General features: G+C 41.0%; 2 protein-coding genes across 5 annotated transcripts in view; one reads left to right on the top strand and one right to left on the bottom strand.

The window, feature by feature from the left end:
• The first annotated feature begins 1,855 nt into the window (after positions 1-1,855).
• On the top strand, positions 1,856-17,230 carry coq5 (coenzyme Q5, methyltransferase). Of its 3 annotated transcripts, none has more exons than XR_011691666.1 (8): positions 1,856-2,082; positions 3,019-3,168; positions 3,265-3,489; positions 4,964-5,070; positions 5,620-5,708; positions 6,540-6,651; positions 7,285-7,530; positions 16,731-17,230. XR_011691666.1 is itself a non-coding variant. In XM_071483736.1 (7 exons), the coding sequence occupies exons 1-7, from the start codon at positions 1,890-1,892 to the stop codon at positions 7,384-7,386; spliced, it is 978 nt and encodes a 325-aa protein (XP_071339837.1). In that variant the 5' UTR covers positions 1,856-1,889; the 3' UTR covers positions 7,387-7,754. The 3 variants fall into 3 exon arrangements, 1 of the variants encoding a protein (XP_071339837.1); XR_011691667.1 differs by lacking the exon at positions 16,731-17,230 and adding an exon at positions 14,660-14,793; XM_071483736.1 differs by lacking the exon at positions 16,731-17,230 and having other exon boundaries at positions 7,285-7,754.
• znrf3 (zinc and ring finger 3) overlaps positions 7,896-18,863 on the bottom strand; it is a 69,381-nt gene continuing 58,413 nt past the window's right edge. The window contains exons 5-8 of one of the 2 annotated variants that reach the window (XM_071483719.1): positions 17,313-17,423; positions 14,636-14,803; positions 11,734-11,836; positions 7,896-11,577 (exon numbers count right to left, since the gene is read on the bottom strand). In XM_071483719.1, the coding sequence (XP_071339820.1) occupies positions 9,836-11,577; positions 11,734-11,836; positions 14,636-14,803; positions 17,313-17,423 (2,124 nt within the window). In that variant the 3' untranslated portion in view covers positions 7,896-9,835. The remainder of the gene's footprint in view (positions 11,578-11,733; positions 11,837-14,635; positions 14,804-17,312; positions 17,424-18,863) is intronic. The other variant, XM_071483720.1, reaches the window with a different exon arrangement.

The raw sequence follows: 18,863 nt of genomic DNA, 5'->3' as shown, positions 1-18,863 counted from the left end.
TTTTTGATTTATGATCAGGGGCACACACATTCCAATACATGACGAGAAACAGCAGATTGAAACTGATTCTCTTACTCCCTCTACTGGTGATATGATGTTTGAATCCATTTCACTACTGATGTGTGGCTTCAATGGTTTCTGTTTTTTGCTTCCTATGGTAATAAAATAATCTTTATTAGTCACAAACAACCACAAATATTGCTAAAAATGTTAATTGGATTAAAGTAAAATTACTTAAATTCAAAATACCGTTGATCACAAAAAGTATTTTTTTAGCTGAGGTTTGGTTGGGCCTCCAGTATAAGTTCTTTCATCCATTCAGCCACAGTAAGATATCAAATCTTTGGGGCCTTCCACACACACACCCTCCCATCGACCCCAAAATGCTTTTCTATCAATAGCAATTGTGCAGCTGTAACATTAATCCTTAACTAGACCCCGAGACTTATCATCGCTCCTCTGGGTCCCTGTGAAAAAGCCTTTGCCTGCAGACCCCCCCCCCCCCCACCCTCTGGTCAACCTTCCCATAACCAGGGAAAAGAGAGCGGTGTAAGCCGATCCCTCTGAACCTTAGTCGACCAGTAATTAAGGGAACAATGGGACAATACAAGACAGTGTCTGGTTACTGTAAGAATGAGAAAGTGAGAAGAATGGAAGACAATACCTGCCACTTTCTGCACTCAGGGTACTGAAGTCAGGTACATTAGGCGAGAGTAATGTTAGGGGGGGAAAAGGAGCAGGTCTCCCATGGTGGACTTGAAAAAGAACTGCTTGAAAGAGATTTACTTGCCGTGCAGGAACTTGTCTGTTTGGATCTGCCCTGCTCTGCAGTATTGCTTATGACCCTGGCGGAATTAATGCAGTCTCATGCCCTTCAGTGGTTTTGACTACATGCATTGGCCTGTTTCATACTTTCCCTCTATTATTTTAGCATCATGCTGTTGAAAGCTGTTTACATACACGACACTCTCAGCTCTGCCTTCAGGGTAGTCGATTAGTGCTGAAAATAATCAAGAGCCATTTAGACGACTGTTATTATTTAAGTCATTAACAACACAATAATGTTCAAAATTCACAGTTTCCAGCTTTTTAAATGTGAGGATTTGCTGGTTTTCTTTGTTTTATATCAGTGTAAATTAAATACAGGGTTGGCTAAAGTTACATTGTAGAGCTGGTTGATATTATTTGTACAGTTGGTAGTTCAATCCTCAGCTTCTGTTTTTTACTCATGCCACAGTGTCCTTGAGCAAGACACTAAGCCTGCAATTGCTCCTCAGATTAATGTGTTTTCTGATAATAAAAAGCCACAAATGAATGTCACGTATGAAATCTTTGTTGCTGTTAATCAGATAAAACAAACTTCTGAGTCATCACTCTGGGTTTTGAAACCATCTCAACATCTGTGGTATTTCCCACAATATTTGACATTTTATGGCCTAGACAATTACTTCATTGATTGAAAGAATAATTGATAATACAGGCTGTCAAACAAACTGAAATCTATCTAAAATTAAGCTAATGAAAAAAAAATAAAGGTAATTGAACTAATGTTGTTTATCATTAGCCTAGTTGAAACCCAATATATATCATTGTATAGCAATTTGCTATGAGAACAAACCAATCATGATATCACTCAATTTAAAAAGAAACACTTAGGTCTAATTTTATCACTATTTTCTATATTACAGAAATGAGACTACAGATTATCTTTTTTTTAATTGTTTTTATTGTAGCCTATACATCCTATATAGTTATATGTTCGTGACACTGTAGGTTTTTGAAAAGTATATAAACTAAACTAAACTGAACTAAACCAAACCACTACAACTAAAAATCCACCGTCGCCTGTGAATGACGACAGCTGACGCATAATTGTATAATCAGGCAACATGGCCGCGCCTATGAGACTGCTGGTCCGGAGGGTGATCCGTCTTTCCCACAGAAACATTCACGTTTCCGCGGCGGGAGCGTCAGGCCGGTCCGGTTGCTGCTGGGGGACGTCGCCGTGTCGTTGTTTTAGTGATGACAGAAATACGCATTTCGGCTTCGAGACGGTGCCAGAGGCGGAGAAAGCGAAGAGAGGTAAGTAACGGCGAAGCACCTCCCGGACGCGGTCTGTGCAGCTGCGTGAACGAACTTCATTCAGAAATCTTGCTGTTTAAGACTTAGCTGCTTCTCGGCACATTTACAAACATGGAGAGAAGTGATATTTTGATGTTTTTGGGATCGTGAGGACTTGCTGGACACTTCGGCATACAGTTGATCCATGAAGTGACCTCTAAATGTTTTGCTCTGCTTTGAAATGTATATTTGAGTAGGAGCTGTACAAAAAAAGAGTCGTGTTTTGTGTGTTCTTTGCATGCCGAATTTAAAAGTGGTAGGCAGTAATTAGTGTAACGTTTTGAACTATATTGTACCAGCAAGGCTGTTTTCACAGGTTATGAAGCGACATTAAATTGCAATTTTTTTGAATGGAGTCTGTAAGAACAGAAAACAGGGCGTGTCAGAAATGATCATACTTGATGTTTTCTGAAACCTGAAATAACATCTGTTGTCTACTCAGTGCGATGGTTACCATTTATTGAATGTTTAGATAATGGTACAGCCATACTGTTAAAAGTGGTCCATGTCAAAATATAAAAGTAAACAAATGAGAGAATTTCCTGTAATTACATAGACCTATAATAAATACCTAACACCTCTATAAATCATGTGCCAGGGGAGTGGTGAATTGTTTTGCTCAGGTAAAGATACAGACCTTGCTTGGGACAAGAGTGAATAGGGTTTAGCTTGTGAGGGATACAGTTATTGAATTTGGACACATTTTCACACAAGTTCATTCATCCCTTCAATTAAAAAAAAAAAATCATAAAACACCCAAAGTATATCATATCATTTTCAGTGCAGTAAAATATCTGGGTACATTAAAATAAAATCCATATAAGAGGAAAAAGAAAAACACCCTAAACAGCTGTCAGTGAGATAGATGTTCTCTTTCTCTTTCTTTGCCTTTTTCAGTGTATAAGGTGTTTGAGAATGTGGCCCAGAAGTATGACGTTATGAATGATGCCATGAGCCTCGGGATTCATCGACTGTGGAAGGACACGCTGCTGCACGTCATGCACCCACAGCCTGGTGCGCGACTCCTGGATGTGGGCGGTGGAACAGGTAAAGCGGTTTGTGTGTGCACATCTGCAGAACATCAAACTGAAACCCTCTCCGGTGTCACACCCCTGTGTTGTTTGTGATTCTCCTCCCTTGCAGGTGACATAGCCTTCCGTTTCCTGGAGTACGTTTGTTCTCAGCAAGAGCGACAAAAGCGGCGGGCGACGCGGTCCATGCAGACGCCGTCATGGCAGGACATTTCCAACAACTACTCCACAGAGGACGAGGACGGGCCCCGGGAATCCAGGGCCGTGGTCTGTGACATAAACAAGGAGATGCTGAAAGTGGGCAAGCAGAAAGCCGACAGCATGGGCATCGGTGCTGGTAAGTCAGTGCAGCTCCAGAAGTCCTCCAGGACTCTGATCCCAGGTTTTTGTCCTCAGCTCTGAGTTTGTACTGAGCATGCATACATGTGCAGGGACCAGGTTTTTGGGGTTCTCCATTCACATAACTGTGCATGTAAAGATCTTATAGTCGCAGCAGTCGGGAGAAGCCCTCATCCTGACATTGAGTTGGACTGACTAAATGTGGCATTTATCCATTTCTAATCTTTGTCTGCAGGGCTGTGTATTAAACATTAACCCTCAGAGTAACTGTCCACAACTGAAACTTGGCATTGATAGTTTGATCAGGTTCCTTCTCTTGTTTAGTTCCACTTTGATCAGATATATTCAGATTTAAAGTTTAGATGGTATTGTGTTTGGGTAAAGTTCTTGTGCAACTGCTTTGTGTTAGAGGTCCCATATTTTACACTTTACAGGTGTTTTATTTGAAGCGTTGATATCCATAAGAAGATATATTTGTACTTATAAGAACCAAAAACCATCACGTTGTAGTTTTACATCTCCTCTCTCAGGCTTCTCTGTGGAGCTATAGCAACAACAGGTCAGTGAGAGGCTCTGAGCCTCTCTTCTGATTGGCTGACAGATTTCTGATTGATCAAATGAAAATATAGCAGATTTCAGGGAAACACTCAGAGAAACCAAATCCTGCAAGGTTGGATGGTGTGTCCAGGTGGGCTCGGCCTGGGGCATGGCCGAGAGCGGTGACTGCTTTGTATGACATCACAAAGTTACAGAAGTCCTAATGGCTCGTTTTAAGGCTCAGTTTCTCTGTGGACTGAGCAGTGTCATGCTGTCATGTTTATATAGTGTATATATATATATAGTAATCAGAAAAGACATGGAAATCTCACTTTATACAGTTTGGGATCTTATAGATAGAGAAACTGAGAAGTTTTTGTTGAAAAACACGTCTGTATACCTTAAGGTAAGGTGTGAAGAAAGTATAATATAGAGTGAAACTCGTCACATGTTGACACCAATATTGAAAAATATTGTCATGGATCTGGAAAGGAGCATTTGACTCAGTTGAAGTTAGTCAGAAAAACAAGCTCTATGATTGCAAACATTTAGTATTTGGTAACCTGTCACCAGTCAGAATGGAGCAGATGGTGTTGCTGTTGTCTTCACCCACCATAACATTTAGAACAGTAATCAAGGCAGCCATATAATAGCGTGGGATCATATTCATCTGTTGAGATAACTCAGTGAAAAAAAAAATAACTAAGACTGGTGGGGATGTTAATATCATCCTGGATATCAGGTCACCTTATGTTCCATGAGAGCAACACCTCCGATTATGACAGAAGGCAGGGCAAGGATTATATCTGGGAAACTAGTGTGCAGTCAAAACAGAGACTGATCACAAAGTGAAGGAGGGTCTTTGAAATGAAAATACCAGCAGACATTTCTGACTTTGAGTCATCTGCGCTTCTGTGTGTGTCGATGTGCATCAGGTCTGTCGTGGGTGGTAGGGGATGCGGAGGAGCTGCCCTTTGATGACGACCAGTTTGATATTTACACCATCGCTTTTGGCATTCGCAACGTCACCCATATAGATCAGGTAACTGACCGGATGATTACACACACAAGTGATCCCAATAAGAGACAGGATGAGGCTGCAGCTCTGCGTTTAGTCAGGTACAGCAGGAGTTAATATTTGGAGCATCCATTGTGTCCATTCTTGTCAGAGCGCCGTTTCCTTTGGACACTTCCTGCTTCATACAAGTACAATCAACTCATGTACTGTGATCTGGCTCAAAAAATGGGTGTGTGAGAAGAAAGAAATTCATAATAAAACTTTATGGAACATATTCAGATTCTAAATCTTCTTCTAAATCATCATGCACAAGCAGTATGAGGACTCACACTATCACTTGTTTTTGTCATTATATACTTTATTATATTTATAGCTGCAACTAATGATTATTTTAGTCATTGATTAATCTGTTTATATTTAAGTGCATATAAAGTTTTGCGAGTCTGAGCTGTCTACAAAGTGCTTATGTAATAACCTAGGTGATTAGTAATTAAATTGTTGATGTTTCATTGTGTATCAATGGACTCATCTATCCCCCTTGTGATTTAAGCTTCATTGTTTTTTTTTTTTCAGGCACTTCAAGAGGCGCTGCGGGTCCTGAAGCCCGGCGGCAGGTTCATGTGTTTAGAGTTCAGCAAAGTGACAAATCCTGTGTTGGCAAGGTGAGGAGGAGCATTTACTCATGATGGATGACTTAGTTACCCACACTGGCCACCCATGGATACCCATAGCTTTCATGCACAGAGATCCCACAGTGTCGAGAGATTTCCCTTGAACTTCTTCTCCGAGGCCTGACTAAACACATGTGTGAAGATATCTACACTCAGTTGCTGGTTTATGAGATACACCTACTGTGGCTAAAACCAATGCAGTCTAACACAACAGTCCTGCAGTAAATTCTCACTACATCAGGGTTTTAGACAGGCACTGTACACACAATGTGGTGCTGTTGAACTGTATTGTGTGATTGTGACAGGTGTTTCTATTTCTTAATTCACCCCATTTTTATCAGTGAGGTTAGACTCAATGACAGAAACACCTCTGCAAATGAGAGAAACTCAACAACTCGTTTGCTTTCTGTAGTTTGGATGAACACTGCCCTCCTCTGGTTTTGCACTGTATAATAATTCAGTAGATTTCCTGTTAAATTTGATCTTGCTGAGTAGAACTAGGAGGAGGCGACCAACCCTGAGCTGACCACCTAAGACTCCACCCACTGATTATCTCTCTCCAGTCAGGGAGAAGTCATCAGTGAAATCACCTGTTGAGATGATCAGTTTGAACCAAAACCTGCATCTGTTGGCACATGGTCAGCCGCCTCTACTGTATTACCAACAAACCAAGCTGAAGCAACTGGCTGAAAAATAAGCATTAAAATGTTCCTGTGGCTGTGTGTAAGATATGGGATATATGAAAGATAGACAGCAGTTTCCAGTTCTGAGAAAGCAGCTCTTGGCTCTGCTGGTAACCTCTGTCTTTGTTCCATTTCTCAGGCTTTATGATGCGTACAGTTTCCAGATGATCCCAGTTCTGGGAGAGGTGATAGCTGGAGACTGGAAGTCCTACCAGTATCTGGTGGAGAGTATCCGCAAGTTCCCTGACCAGGTGAGAAAAATGTCTCCCCAGTTCTGGCTCTGCTACTTTCACTGTGGATGTAGTTTTATCTCTGATGTTGTACATTCTTTTTTTTTATTCCCCTTATGAACATAAAAACTTATTTTATGTTATTTTGGTTTGTTGATGTTGTTGCTTGTCATATTTTTCCAGTACTGAAGATGTTTTTCTCAGACATTTTTTACATTTACAGATGTTTTATACTTTATTTTCTATCAGCATTGCAACTAATGACTATTTTCATTACCAATTAATCCATTTTTTAATTAATTTATTATTTGTTCAGTCTATAAAATGTGATAAAACAAAACTATTTTTTGCTATCAATTAATTTATTATTATTTTTTTATTTATTTAGTCTGTAAAATGCTCATGGATAAAAGCCAGAACCAGATGTTGTTTAACTTCATAAATACTTGAATTATCGTTTTTCGAAACTTTCACTGATTCATTTTCTGTCGATTAATCAACTAATCAGTTGGCAGATAGTTTGAAGAATATTTGTGACTATATATTCTTGAGCTTACGAATAATTTGACGCCAAATAACAGCCTTTGTGCAGCAGTATCACTTCAGTAGGCTGAGTGTACGTGAGTGATCTCATGTGCTGCGTTTCTCCTGCAGGAGGAGTTCAAGCATATGATTGAAGATGCAGGTTTCTACTGCGTGCAGTACTACAACTTCACCGGAGGAGTTGTTGCTCTTCACTCTGGTTTCAAGCTGTGAGGTCCACTGCGAGTACCTCCCATCAAAACCAAATCAGCAAAAAGACTGGCTCTATGTTTCAGGCTTTTCTGCCTGTGTGACAGACTGACTGCAGAGTTCTCACACATAAAGAGATCCTGTCTGCAGATGCCGCTGCTCAATGAGGTCAGTGGACATATTTATTATAGTATTTTTTTTTCTGTTTGTCAAAACTGTACTGAATGTCGCTGTTGGTACTTGCAGAGTAAAAACTAGGTTTTCACTGTATCTGCAGTATCAGCGTCCAAACAACTGATGAGTCACTTAAAAACTATTGAGTCCAGTGAGTTTTGAATATTTTTTGTAACATCTACGTTTTGGAAATGGATAATAAAACCTACAAAAGCTGAGCTCGGGTATTGGAATGAATTGTTTCTGAAGCTGAATGATAAAATACTAATATAAAACTTCTAACTACTAAGATTTAGAAAGAAATAAGTGAGTTACAATGTGGAGTGTAAATAATGGAAAGCAGAACACCACAGCATGAGTTACTTGAATAAAACTGTATATTTTACAGATCTTTGTACACTTTAATTACAAAACTGTATGGTACTAAAGTTTTAAAATCAGTTTTTTGGTCAGAGAAGATTTAATCGTCTTGTGTGCAATTACCATGTATATACAAAGTCTCATGTTAGTGATTTTTCTCAAAATAAAAAGCAACCAAATAACTCAAACGTTCATACACTCTGAACATAAGACATGGCTTAAAGATAAATATATTAGTAAATAAATATTCAGAGAACATATTTCCATTTATGAAATGTGTTTGCTATACAGGTACAGAAATATACACAGATTGATTTCTAGCCTTTAAACATTTGTAATGGTAATGACAGAAAATAATTATATTCTTAAAAAATTAAAAAATATTAATTTTTGTACACATTTTAATCTTCTTAAGTGCTAGAAACAATAACAAAAAAATAAAAAATTAAATAGTGACTCAAGTACCCCAAAATGTTATATTTGCAGTAGGTACATATCTCTATGCAAAAGGCAAGATTAGATTCTCATTTGATTACAGCACTGGGTTAACTTATAAATAGGGTTATTTCAGAAGGTTTTCCTCTGTGTAGAGAATGTGTATATTTCACAGAAACAGTATAAAAACAGTCTGCAGGACAAACAGAAAGGCATGAATGACAAGCATTGATATCGCGAATGTATTACGCACGGCACAATATGATTCAAACGGATACGTTGTGGTATGTATAACTGCATTGTTAAAAAAAAAAAAGTCACAGTACAATAAGGAACCCTTATGAAATATTAGTCTTTTCCAGCTACTTTCCTTTGGCCTTTTGTTACGTGCTAGAACCTTTTCATAGATATTTATTAGCCTCATTGAGGAAATTGGGTAAGTGACAGCAAAAAATACACTTTTAAGGGCTTCCAGACAACAAGTAGAGTGCTACACTCTACTCTTGAAGAAATCTTTTTTTTTTGTAACCCCGAGACACTGTCACTTTGGTCTGGAGTTCAACCAAAAGCAGTGCAGTGTCTTTTTAGATATTGCTACAAACAGCTTACCAGCCAGCGTAAGGCTTTCATGTTGCTCTGGCACATCTCATACAGGTAGGTAGGCCACTACTGGACAGAAATGCAATGCATAAAACAAATTCTGTATTATATTGGATAGAGACCAGTGTCAGCCTTGCATTCACATTTCTATGCATTTTTTTCTGTTATATATATATAGAGCTTCTTCTCCTCAGAGAAATGTGTGGGTCACAGACGCTTAAAAAGACCCATTTCCCTGCTCTGTAAAAAAAAAACAAAAAAAACAAAACCAAAAAAAAAAACAACAATCATGTCTTTCTGTTTTGGTATAGCTATGTCCATACAACCTATTTGAGTTGGTGGTTGAAGCTTTATAGGCAGTCAGTGTTCATGTGCGCACATATACAAGATGTATACATGTAGATGCAGATGCTTGTGAATTAAGAGTGTACTTTTTTTTTCTGTAGAGAAAAATCTCAGATTCCTAGGTCTTGCACAAGAGAGGGAATCTAGGTAGCTTGTTCTTGACAAAATCTGAAGAAATCTCAGCAGAAATGGGCCCGGATTACTTTGCGCTGATAGGGCCTAACCCTTGATGACAGCAGACAGTCCCCAAATAGATGCCAATTCCAACCTACTTCTGGTTTCAGTTAACAACCTCCATCCTTACTTTGTAGTATCACTTTGTCTCAGTTGCTACGGGAGCGTAGTTTGGCACTGAGACATTTTGTGGCCACAGGAATGAACTTGATACGCTGTATATCTAGAAATGACAGGCCATTTCAGTAGAAATCCACACAATCTAAGATGATAACATTCAGTACTCTGAGAGCAAAGGTTAGAACAAGGCAACTGAGGGTTTCAATGATTGACTGACTGACACGGTACCAAACACATACTTTTGACTGAGTCCCTTCTCTCTGGCTCATATACCCAGACCTCCCTCATTTGTTGAAGTACTGCTTCCCAGTGCAGTGGGGCCTGCAGAGAGCTGAGGGTGGAACAAAGCCCTGGTCTCCTCCTGAGGGTATGGCTGACCTCTAAACTGTCCTGAGGTGTAGTACCCCTCCCTGGGCTCGTGTCGCTCCCCTGTCCGCACCTCTGCCTCCACTGTGACACTGATGGGCAGTAAACTGCTCTGGGTATCTGCCCCTGTGCCCAATTCACAATCTGTGTCCTCAGGAATTATGGGTATCCTCTGGTTGAGGTCACAGCAGCCCTGTCCGGTGCAGGCCTCTGAGTCTGCATGTGCATACTGCACATTAACAGCGTAGTCCTCGGCATAGCGCCCTGCTGTGGCCCTGTGGACCTTCATCTCTTTGTAGAAGCAGCAAGGCAGCCCTTCGTAGCTCAGCTGCTCTGAAGAAGGACACATGTGCTCGGGAGCAAAGTAGTTCTTGGAGGTGGAGCTCTGAAATTCCACCCCCCTGTGACATCGTCCTGAGGCCAGAGGCCCAGCTTGGTCCGAGTCCTGCCCTTTGCACTCCACATTGGGAGGAAGCACCTCAAAGCAGCAGCTACAGGCTGCAGCCCCAAGCTCCCCTGACTCCTCCTGTGCCCCTTTTCCCCTGTCTGCTCCAGTAGCCTCTGGAGCCCCGGCTGAGGTAGTGCTAGTGTTGCTGTTCTCCCTGGGTTCCAGTGATGAGCGACTGCTGTAGTTGGGCTCCAAACTGCAGTTGGAGAGGTGGTCCCCCGAGTTATATCCTGAAGCTCCAGGAGGGAGCTGGAGGCAGTCATGTCCCAAGGGGGCAGGGGACGAGTCCTCGGCAGGAACTGTGGTGCAAGCTGCAGCCCCCGCTTCCCCTGCGGAGCCCCTACAGGGACTCTTACTCCGATAGACATAAGGATCGTAGTCACTGCTCAGCGAGCTGCGGAAGGTAGAGCAGCTACCGTACACTCCCTGGTTGCTGACCTCAGTACAGTCCAACATGGAGTCGCTGGAGGAACAGTGGCACTGTCCTGAACTGCTGCTGCTGCTGTCACTACCAGGGCAGTCAGCAAGGTAACCACTGCACACTGAGCGGTGGCCATGGTAACAGCTCAGGCCAGAGGTGCTGCCGTTGTCGCCTATCCTTGAAGACGTGGCAGGTGCCATGTGTACCACTGTGGGGTATAACAGTCCCTGCTGAAAGGCCCTGCTGTGGTGGCCCTTGTGGGCCCCTCCTCCACCAAGCTGCCCTGCCAACACAGGCCCTTGGCCACCCTCAGGCTGTTGAGGAAAAGTCAACCCCTGAAAATAGTAGTGCTGGTACATAGTCTCGTACTGTGAGAAGCAGGCTGTGCGGGAAAAGTTGCGACCATGGAACTTGGGTCGTTTAAAAGCAGCATGATGCGGCTGTGCTGGGTAGGCGGGGGGTCCGCGGTGCTCCAATCCGCAGTGGTGGGGGTTGAGCGAGTGGTCCAGATGAAGGGTAGGGTGGTAGCTCCGGAGGAAGGCAGACGTTGATTGGGGTGGGTACAGACCTTGAGGATCTGGGTGCTGGTCCACAGTAAGCACGGTGATTGGGTTCCCATGGGGGTCCATGCTGGTTCTGGTTGGGTAGGCGGTCACCTGGCCAGCTCGGTGCACCCTGCCAGGATAATGTACTGGCAGCACCACTCGCTGCCGGCTGTGGACTGGGTTGCCAGGGTCCATGCATGCTGCGCCTGGATTTCCCTTCTTTTGCTCTGAAGAGAAATAACACAACATTTAGAATCTCACAAAAGAAAAGTATAATTACTCATTACTCTTTATTACCCCACTACTTTTTTCCCCCCTTCAATGATATAAGTGTTTTATCTAAACACCAAAGTAAAATAATGGGAGGACGTGAACCAACTCACCGATGATGTTGTGTCTGCAGTGGGGACAGGTGTGATGCTGGAGCAGCCAGGGGTCGACACACTTCTTATGAAATCTGTGAGCACAGGGGATAACCCGCAGCTCCTGTAGGGAAAATACAACAACACTTTGACTTCACCTGTGCTGTGATCTATAAAGTGCAAATACCAGTAAATACAGTAACCACAAATAGAATAAGATGATAGGGCTTCAAATTATTGAGCATTGCTTTTTTTAAATCACATTGATTATCATGTTAAAACTTATTAATCTAAGTATTTCTAAGCAAAAAATTTAAACATGAAAAAGCTCCACAATGTCTCCTGACAGCAGGTGAAGAAAAACAAACTTTCAGTATGTTTACAAAGGTTTTCCTTAACCATTTTTCTTTCATTAAATTAATGGCAAAAGTCCAACATACAAACACTGAGGCATGAATGAAATTAAGAAATTACATTTTTTAATGGAAGAAATTTTGATCATCTTACTTATTTGTGAATTTAAGGATCTTTAATGCTGCCTGTTACCTACTTAAGGACTTTACCAGTTTGAATTTGAAGGTAATAAGTAGAGCCTCTTAATTTCTGCAATACACCAAATGCAGCACAGTAAATGTGAAATGGTTCAGTTATTTTTTCAGGGTTTTGCACCAATAGGAGGTAAGAAGTTGTGGCTTATGATCATTGCTTACAGGGTGTAATTTCTCAGAGGGGGTGAATACACGTTTGGTTTAGAGCGACTGCACGTCCAGGAGGTGGCAGCAAAGCAACACAGACCTTTCAGTTGTGGTGATGTTTGTGAGTCTAATCAAGTTTTTAACTGTGAGGGGGCCAACTTCACATCATGCCACAAACAAAACTCTTCACCAGATGCCACACCACAGTACAAATCCGACTTTGATGCTCAATGTCACCGCTTTCGGGAACAAAACAAACAACAGGCTTTTACACTGGAGGATTGATATGAAAAGAATGCAACGCTTTGCATTCAGATGGAGGAATTCCAAGACACAAAAGCAGGAGTTCTGAATATGAATTATAATATTATTTTCCAGTGAGAGCTCTTTCACTGCCATAAATACTTTACTTCGTGGCTTAATGTGACTCATCTTTGGGCTCTTTTCCACCCAAGCTTTTGTTGCTTGGTTCACTGCTCAAAAACCGCTTTGATGCCATTCAGCCTTTTATATCGCCACTTCCTCTGTGCAATCCTGGCGCCATGCTTTGTTGTGTTTTCTTCTCCTCCTTACCGAAGAGACACATTACCACAAAAAAACACATACACACCAGCTAAGTCCCCCTGGGCACTGGGGTTTGTCCCTCCAGCGTCCATGAATGAGGATGAGCAATGCTGTTACAGTAAACCCTCAAAGTCCGAGATTAGGGCAAATATTTTGACAGTGATTCCTTTTTGAAAATTAAAGAAGGCCACACATGGGAAAACAGGAAGCATAATCACAACCCAATGCGCTCTGGGTACCGTTATCTCTCCAGGTGCTCTGAAAGACTGAACTAAACATCTAAAAAGGCGCCGGAAAGAACGTCAGCGAAGATTGCAGACCTGCGGTCCCCGAGCACATCAGGGGAACTTCCATTCTATTGTCCACATAGCTGCATTATGTTTCATGTCTGCAGAATATGGAGTGAAAAAAACAAGCTAGGTGGGCAGATGAATACACTAACACTGGTGGAGTTGAGAGGTTTGACTCCCACACAGTCCACTTTTGCATGCATGGTACTGTAGATGCATAGTTTTGTAACTGTCACACCACTGGTCATGACATATATTATTTTTACAAGGATTGGGTTTTTTGCTAATTTTATAAAATTGGATAGGGTGATTATGCCAATAAATATAAAACAACAAAGTATTTCGGTTGCAAATGGTATTTTTACATGGAGGACATACAATTATTATTATTATTATTATTGAAATCTTTACCTGGCTAAATATGTTGACACATTGCTTTCATCTTATAAAATCACAATGAGCCAGGTATCATCGACATTTAGTTTTATCAGTTTTATGCATCTGTTACCAATACACATGAACTGACTTAAAAGTTGATTTCAAACTTGTATACATATATAAAACGGTATTTAAAAAAGCAATATAAAATATTTATAACCTTGCCTAAACAGTGTCTGTTGTATAAATCAGGGGTCTCCAACCTTTTTTCCTCAGAGAGCTACTTTGACAAAATAAAATGGGCTGAGAGCTCCTCATGTCTTCTATGACTGGTAACATTCATTCAGATGTCATATCAAAACACTTCAACTGATCTCCAAACCAAATCATATGAATAAGATAAGTCCTCAAATATCAATATACAAAACTCACTCAAATCGGTGTCAGTTTTTGTGTCAAAAATCTGAGTCGTGAGTCAGTCAAACCTCATCACACAGACATGATAACACCACTGCAAATAAACATCGCTGAAACTGCTTAGAAATCAGAGAAGCTCTTTAGCCAGTGATCCAGTGATAATGTCAGTGCATGCAGTGGTATATAACAAACAGGAACTTAAAATAGCTTATTCGGTACACTTTATTTTCCAAAATGTAAACAAGCATTGGCTAAAAAAACCCAAAACGGGGCTCTTGTTGATGCCCACAGCTTAACTCACTTCATCCATTGAAACATATTTCCTGTTTGTTGGGAAAGTTTTTATCTGTTCTCTTATCCTGAAGAAGGCTATCACTGCTTGTCGCCTACGACATATCTGATGTAAACAAACTTTTTTGTACTTTTCAAAGTTTGTACTATGCATGGTTTGTACAGACTATATTCCCAGAACCTTTGGGTGAGCTACTGGTAGCTCGCCAGCCACCTGTTGGAGACCCCTAGTATAAAGCTAAGCAGATGAAATGATTAATTCAAGCAGGCGTAGGCGTCTTTTCTTACCTCTCCATCAATGTACTTCTCCAGACAGATGGCGCAGTCAGAGGTGGAGCTGCTGCTCAGTGAATCGGAGGCTCCGCAGCTGCTCTCTCGCTGGCCCTTTCCTTTGGCCTTGAACTTGCGCGTCTCCATCTTTTCCAGAGCCTGGATGGCCATTCTGTTCATTGAGCTCTGTGGAGGGGAGGAAGGTGGGACAGGGTCAGCGGGATCATCAGCATTTAATTTTTAAAAGACCCATGAGAAGCTGTGTAGAATTAAACATGAAAGGAAAACACACATTAGAGCCAAAATACATAAAAATGACAATGTTGGCAAGTGTGTATGTTTGAACTGTGTTCCTCTTTCCTGATGTTAACGTGACAGTGTTGATGTTGTCATGATTTGAGACTTTTCCCTTTGACACAGTACATGATTTTGCAATGTTTGACTGATGCATTAGCAACTCTCTCTGGCTCTAATTCTCTGTCCTCTTTTCAACTCTAATTCGTTTCATGCTGCCTTAAATATTTTGCTTATTAAAAAATGGTTGACACATACAGAACTACTTATTGGGATTAAGCTTAATGACGCACATGTGTAGCGGCCGATGTGATTTATAGTAGTCACCGCCTGAAATTGGAGTGAATCACTTGTGTACAAGTCAGAGTTATTTATGCTCAGGCTCAGCTAAACCAGGGTCTCTGGAGGGTGTTTCTTCCTTTATGTTGCCTCACAACTAGATAATTGTAGACTTTTTAAGGGCATGTGGATATCCTGGTCAGCAAGGGAGCAATGAACTTTGGCATGCAAGTCAGTCTCATCACAGGGTTGACAAACATGAAACAAACTTTAAAACCAGTATTTTCAGTATGTAATTAACTGTAGTCTTGTGTGGGCAGACCTTTGAGGAATCCTTCACTTAACCCAAAAGTAATATGATCGGCTTCTCTGAGATGATGTTTGGAAGTTTTTTCCACTGTTTACAGTTAAAGGTTCCATATTGTAGGAATTGAGATTTCCCAGTCTTTTTTGATTATAAAACAGGTCTAGGTACCATACAAATACTGTGAGAATATCAAAATGCTCATTCTACAGAGAAATGCACACAGCGCATAATCAAAAACAGTGACTTAAAAGGAGCCATCAGGACTTCTGTAACTTTGTGATGTCACAACTACATGGTCACTGCCCTCAGCCATGCCCTAGCAATGCGATATCTCAGTAACGCCGTGAGGAAACTCCTTCATATTTGGCACAAACATTCATTAGGACTCAAGGATGAATTGATTAGATTTTGACGTCACTAAACATCGTTTTGTCCTCTTGATTGTAGTACCTCAAGACCACCTTCGGGGAATTGTTTAAATTTGGCACAAACATTGCTTAGACTCAAAGATGAACTGAATCTGTGACTAATGGTCAAGGTTACTGTAAATCCATATGCCAGTTATAACACAGTTTAACTCAAATGTCTACAAGGATAATTAGTGATAACATTTTATATCCAAAAGGTCAAAGGTCAACTTTACTGTGATATCATAATGTTCTGCAAAAACACTTCTGGCCATTAGTCAACTGCAACTCAGGAAGGAGAGATGCTGCAACTTAGCTCATTGGAGAAGGCATAATTATAATTAGGTGAGGAGGTAATTCTAACGCAGAGGAAACACTGCACAATCTTTGTATGTTACAGCCATCCCAAGGATAGATAATAGTAATAATAGATAATAATAGAAACCAGTGGGTAAAGTTTATTTTTTCTTGAATACCAGAATTTTACAAAGCTACAATAGTAAGCTAAAATATGTTACCTGTGGTTGGCCTGACCGTACATCACATAGAAAACGGTTAGCCAATCAGAAGAGAGGCTTAGAGACCGACACAAAATGAATTGTACTTACTAAGCTCCAGAGACAAGCATGAGAGAGGAGGGTTTCTGAGATGGTTTTTGGTATTTTAAACCTCAAATATATCTTATTGTGGATTTTAAAAGGTTAAATAAAAACACTAAAAAAGTGTAAAAAAAATGTGGGAACTTTAAATTGGATAAAATAATGTTATTACTGTATGAACAATATTTACCCTTCTACAAAGAGTTCATTAATTTTTCACATTTCAGGAAGGAAGAGGTTGTTCCATGTGACAAATCTGCCCCTGGTGTGAGCTGTTCTCTTAATTAACCACCAAAGGAAGCCACGACCAAGTCATCCGCTGCTGACAAACACCTATTATACACCCACACACACTGCACACAATGTGTACAGTCAACACACAGACACACACACACACATTTGCTGCCAGGATTACACCTGTCTTATCGGACGCCGCTGCAGGTTTTCTGCTCTGTCATGACATCTCTGTGTGTTCGGCTCTGGCAGCCAACCTCTCATCAGTGTTAATTAAATGCTAATCCTGATTCAGGCGCCCGACGTAAGCCTCCACTGAGAGCTTTTTGTCAACACACGAGAGGAATCAATCAGCGGCAGAGCTACTGTCGCCTGACTCAACGCCTGCAACTCCCAGTGAAGTCGTGCTGACTGGAAAAACACGGCACGCTGGTGTATTTTGTGCAAGAGGCAACACACAAGTTTGGTCCTGTGTGACTCAAACTGGGACAATAAAATAAAGTTTCCCCAGTTTCTGGTTCTCCACACTTCTGTTAGCTATACAGTTAATGATGGGTGTGTGTTCAGACACTAACCTGGCTTCTCCTTTGCTTGAGTTTGATCTTGATGAGCAGAATGAGGCAAACCAGCGACACGACCACGAAGAACGCCAGGAAGATGCCCATGTCGAAATATTCTGTGGGCTGCTGCGGAAAAGGAGCACAAGAGAAACACACATTTGTTAAATAATCTCCACATGCAACTGATTACCAGAGTCATTATTATTATTTTGCCAGTAGCATTTTTTTATATGAGGATATTTGATTATAATTTTGCTCTGCAGCCCTCAACCCTCGGTGGTGTTAGTCATTTCCTCCACATTAAAAAGAAACTAAAAAGAAAGAAATGTGACCTTCACACATAATTTGATGTTTCCCAGATTAGACACAGGGCCGATTATTCATGCAGGCCAATTCATTTTACTATCAGTGGTTTACTCAGGTACATGCCACATATCTCACACTATGGAGACCATTCTCTGAGCAAAGAAATGAGTAGTCAATCAATCAAGAGAAAGCTATTTTGATCGTTTCAGTCATTTTTCAAGCAAATGCACCAAACAATACGTGGTTCTAGTTCCTATAATGTGAGCATTCACTGTTTTCTTCAGTTTCATGTCAATGTAAACTCATCATCTTTGGGAATTGGACAAAACAAAACATTTCGCACATCTACTTAGTGAGGCAGGTGCGTAGGAGCAGGATGAATGGATCCGATGTAGCAATTTTAAAAAATCATGCACACTGTCTAACTTGCAGTAAACAATTTAATCGCAACATTTCGTTGCTGGACCTTCAATGAGGAGCCATTTTCAAAAGGAGTGGCTGTAAGCCGACACCCAATTGCCTAATGTGAAATAGAAAATTACCACACATCCATTCACTGTATAACAGTTTACAAAATCATATGAAGGGGTAGAAGATTAGAAACTCCATATGGTGACAAATAGGTGCACCCAAGTCAAAATATATCATTTCAGAACATTACTTGTAGCTCTGGGAAATTGTGGTGAGCATTTTGTTTCCCTCCTTTTTGATATTTGAGATAGTAAATGATTCATAGATAAAGATGATTAGTTGCACAGTTCAAGACTTTAACCTCTCTTTTTCCTGAGAATATGGATGCAGAGTAAGATTTCATTTTTCTTCAGGGCAAATATTTTCTGTTAAGCTCAGTGCTCAGTGAGAAAGTCCAGGCTGTTTAATTCTCTGTCAGAAACTTTCTCTTATCAGTCAGTCCTTTCTCCCGAAGCTTTCATTATGTCAAGTTATTTGACCTCAAAGTGTGTTGGTCTCTTATCGAATATTCCCAGCAAACAAACAGCTCTTTGAATGGCCGATATTAATCTCTCACGGTGCTGCGAAACAGTCTTCGACCTCGGGGCAGCGGAGAGCGGAGAAGAAAGGAAAAGGGTCAGATTTCACAGCTGGAATTTTTGTTTGTCTTCACATCTCAAACTTCTCAGTGCTGTTTGGTGGCATGGGCTTCACAAGCATGTTCCTCACATCTGCTTTAGAGCTCTCTCTCTCTCTCTCTCTCTCTCACACACACACACACACACACACACAGATGCACACCTTTCGTGA

The sequence above is a fragment of the Trachinotus anak genome, unplaced genomic scaffold, assembly GCF_046630095.1.
Source record: "Trachinotus anak isolate AG129_WGS33_773 ecotype Australia unplaced genomic scaffold, CSIRO_AGI_Tana_v1 ptg000008l, whole genome shotgun sequence".
NCBI classification, from domain to species: domain Eukaryota; kingdom Metazoa; phylum Chordata; class Actinopteri; order Carangiformes; family Carangidae; genus Trachinotus; species Trachinotus anak.
Note: the sequence above shows the minus strand (reverse complement) of the source record. Positions and strands in the feature narration are given on the sequence as shown.